The sequence below is a fragment of the Temnothorax americanus genome, unplaced genomic scaffold, assembly GCF_048541705.1.
Source record: "Temnothorax americanus isolate GAGA-0224 unplaced genomic scaffold, ASM4854170v1 Scaffold73, whole genome shotgun sequence".
Classification (NCBI taxonomy): domain Eukaryota; kingdom Metazoa; phylum Arthropoda; class Insecta; order Hymenoptera; family Formicidae; genus Temnothorax; species Temnothorax americanus.
In genome coordinates, this window is record NW_027509796.1 from 298,029 (window position 1) to 307,071 (window position 9,043).

Below are 9,043 nucleotides of genomic sequence, written 5' to 3' on the forward strand. Positions count from 1 at the left end.
CTAAAGTTTTTCATCATTCTCTACTGTCATATCGGATTAAAATCATAGATATAAATTTATTTTTGCGCTATATATCAAATAAATTTTTTTTACATATAAGAAAAATATATTTATATGATTTTCTGATATCACATAATGTAATATAGTTAGAGTAAATGAGCCTTGAAAGTGGAAGAAGTATTTCTAGAAATTTAACTCAATGTGTAAAATTATCAAAATATATTGAGTATTAAAAAGATCTCAGTGAACACAATGTCTCAAATCGAGACATAAGACGTCATAAATTATGATAAAACGTCTTGAAAACGTTTTAATGATGTTTTTAAGACGTCATATGTCCCGATTTGAGACATTCGCGTTGTCTGGCATCGCAAGAAATATAATTCCTCTATTTTCAGATATCAGTAAATTCGAATAAAAGCAACTGGTAAATTTGTTTATTCACAGGGCGGCCTGTTTGAATCGAAGCACAGCGATTCGAACGACGTGCAAACGATTTCCCACAAAGTAATGGTGCTACCACTTGAAGATTATAATAAGACATTGCAAGCGTCGCACAGACATCAAAAGGGTTACGAGGACAACGATCCTTATTACTACTACGCCGGCTTTTATACGCATCCAACGGTAACTTATGCACCCGGCGTTACGGCTGTTCTAAATGAATGAGAACAGCTTAAGCTGACGATTAAGTTAGCCGGAATTACTTAATCGCGGTCAGCTAAACACAACTCTGCGAAATTTTCGATGCGCGGCGACAACCGTTTAAAATGAACGGCTCTCTTTTATTGCGGAGGAAGACAAACTCTTGGAAGCTTTATAGCCAATATGCTGATAGAAACGTAGGCGATACGTTACACGCAAGAGATGAAATTATTTCTCCACGTCCTTATTATTGCGAGAGCGTTTGCTCATTAAGTCTACAAGGCACAAGCATTACTTCATTCGCGAAATACTTAACAAAACGATTGTTCTTCAGAACAAAAAACTTATTTACCATCTGACTTAATTTCTTCATTGATTATTAATTAGCATTATTTCATCTATTTTTTCCGTCGCATTTTTTATGCAATATGAAAATGTATTTTCGTCGTATACTGCGTATACATGACATACGATTAAATATTTCATCGATTTACTTAAGATCGTTAAAAAAATTAAAAGAAGCATATTGTCCTTAAACGCGCACGCGACCTAAAATGGTGCAGATTGGCGAATGCAGGCTTCGTAGCCTGCAACTTTTAAAACTCCATAACAGGCAATACTTGTGCCTTGTTCAAAAATTCCTCCCATTGAAATGCGATCCGACTGCCGTTCGGTTTCTGTGAATTTCCGAATTGTAATTACGCTTACATTTTGCTAGCAGGAGAGAAAGAGAGAGAGAGAGAGATAGCGAGAGAGATCGAGAGAATGAGAGAATGAGAGAAAGAGAGAGAGAGAGAGAAAGAGAGAAAGAACGAGAAAGAGATGGATCGATGCAATAATCACACTAAGTGGCATTAAACGCAGAAGTGATCGATATATAAAAAGTTATTTGCTGTACATATTGTAAATATGAATTTAAGAACGTGTGTCTAACACTTGCGTGCACACACTCGTTGATGTAAATCGCGTTACAAAAGCGGTAGATTCAAGTTTATACAGCTTAAGTTTTAAGTCGTAAAAGTTAATGACCCGAGTAACAATAACGTTTCGATATTTGAATAATAAAAAAAAAGGGGGAAGTACACACTATTTTCATGTTCGGAGAGTCAAATTTTTTTAACGAAAAAATCAATGGAAACAACGTACGATAAATAATGATAATGATAATGTTGGCTGAAGACGAGATGAAGATATGAAGATGATATTCGAGTCATTCTTTATAGGGATATACAGCTTTTAGAGAATTTCACTCGATTTGTCGTAGTGGATCGATAACGAACACGAGCATGTCGTGTTTTTACTTCGCTAATCGATATATCTTCTAACGCGTTTATAGAATAGACATTTGCATACCTTGCGATTCAGTCAGATGCTTTGACCTGAAATATCGCGGATGTAACGAGCAATAAAGAATTAATCCCATCAAAGCTCGCAAGAAAATCAATTATTTAAATAACAGGCTGCACGCTGAGTTTGAGATAGCGCCCGAGGGATAGAGAAGTAAAAACGTTAACGCCAAATTAACTGGAGGAGAGAGAACCAGACGAATCTTCTTAATGAAGCTTAACGAGATGTTAAGATATTGAAATGCAAATTTACGGTATGCATCGAATAACATAGCGATAAGCTTCCGTCGAAACGATAGTAAAGGGATAAGTAACCTTTACTTATGGGGATTAGGATGATTCGACGATATCGATTCGTATTAGAGCTTATGTAAATCTGACTCGCAAGACTCGGGCCTAAATGATTGAAAAATGTACTTACAAAGAGAGCTCGTGATACGCGACTTACTGACTCATTTTATAGTTTACGAATAGAGAGCAGATAAACTTTAAATAGGTAAGTGAGAATGCTTGTTGAATTATAAAAAAATAAACCACGAGAAGTTGCTCCCGCAGACGCGCAACTATATTTAACATAATCCGATAACTGTAGAGTATAAATGTTACATAACTGAACCCGAAGTCGCATGTCACGTGCTCTTTGTTAAATAAAAATACCACACTCGCTTCTTGTACTATTTTCGCTTAAGTGTCAATATGTCAATTAGCTTGATAGTATTTGTTTTCCCCTTTCCCTCTAACAGAAAGAAATTCTGATATACAGACGTAGTGATACGAAATAAGGTGCTATATGTCGAAAGATAATTTTTTTTCATAAAAATGAATATATTTAATCGAAGAAATTCGAAAAATATCGTTCCTTTTTGTTTTTTAATTTTAACAACGAATCGGAAAAATTAGTTAATCCTAAAGGGGACAGTTTCTTTTATGACGTCCACTTTTAGGTATATTTACACGCAATGCGTTACGTTCGGCAATGAATGCGGCAAACACCGTTTGCACTTTCAGTAGTTAGAGATACATAATTATCGTATCGTTAACGTATTAACTCTTCTAATGTTGTGAGATTTTTTTATGCCGAAGACTATTGAAAAAGAGTTGAATTACGGTCAACATTTGTGGAACAAGCTCGCTCCGTTGCGAGAAAGATACGAAACGAAAAATATTTGCTAAATTAAAAATAACGAACTAATAACGTTTGCTAAAACAGAGCGGTGTAAATCTCAAAACATAAAATTTAACATTCGGTCTTTATGTGTTTGCAGTTATATTTACTCGCCCTCGGAGCGTTTGTCAGTTACTTTTGACAATGGATGGATGTGATTATTCATACGAGAATATACAATCGAGTTTTAGCAGAGTACAATTCCCTAATAATAATAATAATAATAATAATAGAATCACGTTGCAAGAGAAACGCTTCGATCGTAGTTTCTCATCTCATCTTCTCCATTTGCCGGGATGTTTGGATTTCGCTGAGGTAGATTTTCGGGCTATGGCCGAAACTCTTAAAGACTTTTATAGATATAATTTTTAGAGCATTTTATGTGAGAAAAAATTTTAGTGTTATATAGAGATGATAAACGATCCTTCAGGCAGTCGATCAATTTTCCTAAAAAATAAAAAAGCAAAAATTTATATACACGAAGTGTTAACGAAATTATAAATTTCCTTATCGCGACAGCATGACATTTTAATTGCGTAAGATTTACGGGAGATTTAAAAACGCGGCAAATGAATAATAGACGTGGATTAATCGACTTCCAGAAGAGATTCAGTTTTTTTGAATAATCATAACACGACTTCGTCGAAATTCTGAGAATGGTCCGGCGAAGTCTTATCGCATTTTCTCGAATGAAACCTGTACAGCACAGAGAGAACATTTCCGAAAATTGCTATAGCGTGTACTATAATACTATAATACTATAATACTAGCGTAGAGAGCCCTTCGAAAATTGAACTGGTAGGAGTGTGAAGTACAAACTGAAGACACAATAAATACGCGCGCGAGTGATATGGATAATCGAGAAACCGAAAAAAAAAGGATTATAAGAGGTACTTATATGCGTAAAATATGGTAAATTTGTTTTCTGTGTAAATATTATACCTAATAGAATGCTCCGTTGTGTACATATGGCGCGCTGAGACTGCGCGGTGTTTCACGCCGTGTCGCTTTTAAAGATATTTTTGACGGTCGAATTTGATCCATTGTATAGAACACACGATTCAATCATGTAGTACGTAAAAAAATAATATAAATACGTGTGTATAATATATAGTATTTTTTCATGAAGGGTCGCAACGAGACGACGACGACGACGACGCGCGCGCGCGCGCGCGAGTCGGCCAGGCTTTTTAAACATAATAAAAAGGGAAGATTTTAATCGTGCCGTTAACGATGCACCAGTAAGCTTCCGTGAGTGGTTACTGAATGTCTAGACAGTGATTGGGCGGACGTAATCAGGCCTTATCGAAAAATCTCTAGAGCATTGGCCCTAAGAACACCGAGATCGGCCGAGCAGCGCTTTTGCCTTTCAGCTTTTCATCTCGACTTTTCGTGTCAATAAAAAAATGTTACAGAGTAAACCGTACAAATTATTTTCTGTCTCTCGTAAAAAATGCTTAAAAATGTATGCTCGCGGTACGCATATTTAGAAGCGTATAGGTCGCGGATTTGCATATGGTCGATACCACGGCTACGTGTCGCCGGAGTAAAAACTACCCCTTCGTAGTAAATATATAGTCGTCAGATATAAAAAATAAAAAGATCCTGAAACAGCAGCTGTGTGCAAAGTGGCCCGCCTTTCTCCGCTTGGGTAAGAGCGTATAACCGATAAGGAGCTCGGTGTTCTCGGGGAGGGCTAAGCATGAATGATGCGGTGGTGAATTATACGGTACCTTCTCTATGCGCAAAGAACGCGCAACGAGTCGCAATCTTTCTACACGCTTGTAGTAATATTATAGCGCCGGTTATTAATATTTTATTAATTACCATTAACCGCGAGACGAGACGTAGCACTGTGCGAAATATATATATATTTACACATATATATTTTATACAGTGCTATATACACACACCCGTTATATATTCTGAATATTATATATTTTTACTGTGTAATTATAATAAATTGCTATACAATTACTAATTCAATCCCGAACGCGTAATTCACCTACACAAATTAACGGGTCAACATTCGATCCATTCGAAATTGCCATGAAAATGGAAATTCTGTCCATCAGCTGGTCTGGCTTTTCGACGTGCCGCTTTTGGACCGCTGCTGCATCCGCGAACGTTACGAGATTAGCGTTCGCTTTTCGAGGTTTTTGTAAATATGTAATTAGATCACAAAAAGAGAAAAAGGGGAAAAGCGAAAGAGAGAGAAAGAGAGTGTGTGAGAGAAATATCAAATTAGAAATATTGATGTTTTCGATGTTCGATCGTTCTTTCTATACGACGCGTGATTAAAATTTGTCTATAAAACCCTCCGCTTCTCCCTGCATCTTTCAGAAGACGGGGAAAGCAAATTAATATTAATAGATCTCTATATAAATATCGATATTCCGCGTCCACTTATCTCGGATTTTGCGTGGAATCGAGCAGTGATGGGAATCCAAACGTTTTCGAGAACTTTTATCAACAATGAAATACAATCAATACGCGTTCTAATAAAAAACGGAAATTCAAGAATTTTTATCGCAGATTTTTCATCTAGGATTTAAAAATCGGACGTGAATTATGTCCCACACATGATATCACCCTACGCATGAATTATTAATATATTTCAATTTCGCGATGACACTCCCATGTCATTGAATAGTAAAATTCGTATGATGTAAAAGTATGATTCGAGAATTACAGTATACGATTAATACTTTGCTTCTTGTGTTTTTGAACGATATCTAAATATATAGAACATTCCATGCCAAATCAACCGAGGATTTTCCTCGACCATTTTTTATTTGGCTGAAATTTTTTTGTGTTTTTATATTAAATAAAAGTAGCTTCTATGATTTTTTTTAGATTTTTATCTCTACCCATACTTAAGTTATGGATTTTTTCAAAAAAAAATGCAGTTTAAAATTTCAAATGCCTATAATTCTCCTCCTTTTTCTAAAAAAAGGCATGCTCGCATCTCTCGAAGTCTTCTCGAAAATCTCGAATTGCTTTGTTGGCTCTTTTCCGCGATGCTGATTGATTCTGTTGCTGCGCTAACTTCGTGAGCGGCTGTCATAGCATATTTTGACAGTTATGTGTAATATTAAAGCTAAATAGCGCGCGCGAAGCGCGCGTCTGTGATGTCTAGTAAGAAGAAAAAAAATATTGTAAAAAATGAGGTAATCTTTTTTTTCGTTTTTTTACTGTACTTTTCGAAGAAAATATTGAAAAAATTTTGAATGGACAATATAACTGTTTTTTTAGGATTTAAGTAAAACATGTTTTTTTCTCAATGCAACCGTTTTAATTTTTTTCAAAAAAATATTACCACCTCTAGACAGTTTCGAAATTTTTAATTGATGAAGATGGGATTTTAATAACTTCAATTTTTTAAGACTTCATTTTTTTTTTAAATAATTGTTTTTAAATAAGATACTCTACCGATGGTTATATATATATATATATATATATATATATATATATATACATACATACATATATATAAATTTGATAAATTTATAGACAGTAATCCTGAAATTTTTTGATCTATAGATAAAAAGAAAATTTGAATATTTTTTATTTTTTAATTGCATTTTTACTTGTTTTTATTATTAAATTACTTTTTTTTAATTTTTTAATATTATAAATTAGGGAACTTTAACGGATAACATGTAACAATTAAATCACATAGTTAATGAAAAAGAAACACGTATATTATCTGTGAAAATAGCAATCAGATTTATTTGAAAATAAAGTAAATAAAAAAATTAAAAATAAACAAAATAAATGAAAATTTATAATATTCTATAAAAAAAGTAATTTAATAATAAAAATAAGTAAAAATGCAATTAAAAAATAGAAAATATTCGAATTTTTTATTTATCTATAGATTGAAGTTTCAAGATTGCTGTTTATAAATTTATCAAATTTTTTGATAGCCATTGTTGCTCTCATTCAAAAAAATTATTTTCGAAAAAAAAAAGAAAAAGTCCCTTAAAAAATCGAAGTTATTAAAAAGATTACCTCATTTTTTACATTTTGTTTCTTAGTTACAAGCATTTGAAATTTTAAACTGCATTTTTTTTTAATCCATAACTTAAGTATGGGTAGAGATAAAAATTTAAAAAAAATCATGGAAGCTACTTTCATTTAGTATAAAAACACAAAAAAATTTTGGCCAAATCAAAAATGGTCGAGGAAAATCCTCGGTTGAGATTTGACATGAAATGCTTCATATATATAATACTTCTCTATGTATATATTATATTATATATATAACTTTTTAGTACTTATTTTCGTTTGATGAACGTGCATTTTGTTCACATTCACCGGAATATTTCCTTCAGTAAATAAGAGCAAAAGAATTTTCGCTCCCGTTTATTCATACGACTCAATTATCGCTCGAAACTTTCTGGCCAAGGTTGCTAGGAACAAGCATTGCATCCGTTCCCGAGCAAGTCTGATTTATCTGGCACGTAGCGGGGCCAAAGTTTGCCCACGTCTCGCCCCGTAAACGAACTTCGAGATTAAGTCTTTTCGTTCATGTTCTATATACCAATCAATAGATAGCAATAGGCGGTAAGTATTCCGACATTATTTTCTCGCAATTTCATATCCTCCCGATAAATACGCGACTAATTGAATTCCCATCACTGTGGCTATAGTCGTCGAGCAACGTGTATATACGGCGGCAACGGCGCGGCGGCAGCAGTAGCAGTAACAGCAGCAGAGCAGACGCGCAGCACCTTGTACAAACACGCATTTTACGGTAGAACGGAAAGGGCGAATGAATTTTAATAACATGCCGCGCATAAAAGGAGCAAAACGGCGAATCGATTCGAAGTGGCTCTATCTCTCGCGCGCACGCGCGCGCGTGCGAGAAGAAAAAGAAGCGGCATTTTAGATCTGTATAAAAAGAATCGAGATTGATTATATTTTTAAAAGCAATTCGCGTTTAATATCCGAGGCATTCCGAGGAAAAGTATTTCGAGCACGTGCAAAAATTTCGTAGGAGGAGACGCGACGATAGATATAAAGAGGGAAGATATAAAGCGAAAGAATAAGAAGAGCGCATCGTTTCTATCTCCTTCTATCTTGTACTTTCAGAAAACGTGCCTGTATGTGGGCGGTTTGATACTCACTAAGGACGACGTGTGTCGCGAGATAAGAATTTAGGACGCGAGATTCTTTTCTATTTGTGTGCTTCTAGAGACGAGAGACACGTAATAATTGTGTGCCGATTGTCTTTAATATTAATGACCGATCAATTCGTTCGTCGCTCCATTAATCCACTCGCTATTCCGAATCTATATATGATCCGTGTCGTGAACTGACACGCGAACGCACATGAGATATACAAAAAATATACGCATACACATGCATAAACAGATCTGTACATACACCTGGTATGATTAATTATGAGATTTTAGAGAGATTATAAGTGAATTTCGACCGGAGAACTTGGTTACGAGCGAGCGCGCTATTGTCACGCGCAGACACATATTCTTCTTTATTTTTGTCATACCGATATCTGGTCGATAATAAAGTGCATATTAGACGAGTGAATAAGTAATTGATATCTGTCAATTTCGCAACCTTATAATGCCTGTTCCTAGAGCGTTTATTATTCATATCGCTTTGATTTGAGTAAACTGATGGCTTTGAACTTTCTTATGCGCATATTAGAACACAAAGAAGTCAGATTAATTTTAATAGAGCAATAATAATTTCATTAGTAATAAAAAAGTAATAAAAACTATTAGATGTATCAATAAATGATCTCCAGCGCGGCAGCAAAAACGTTTTTTTTTTTTTATGCAAGAATCTTATTGAGGTTAAATGCGAGTTATTTTTCGCGACTTTATTTCTGCCCCAGCTGATATTGTTTTTCTAATTA

General features: G+C 34.6%; 1 protein-coding gene across 2 annotated transcripts in view; it reads left to right on the top strand.

Annotated features, from left to right (window-relative positions):
* The window catches only part of Wge (BAH domain and coiled-coil containing protein winged eye), a 53,905-nt gene extending 45,174 nt beyond the window's left edge, over window positions 1–8,731 (top strand). For both annotated transcript variants that reach the window (XM_077422776.1, XM_077422777.1), the window contains one exon: window positions 448–8,731. In XM_077422776.1, coding sequence (XP_077278902.1) covers window positions 448–669 — 222 coding nt within the window. In that variant the 3' untranslated portion in view covers window positions 670–8,731. The remainder of the gene's footprint in view (window positions 1–447) is intronic.
* The last annotated feature ends 312 nt before the right edge of the window (window positions 8,732–9,043 follow it).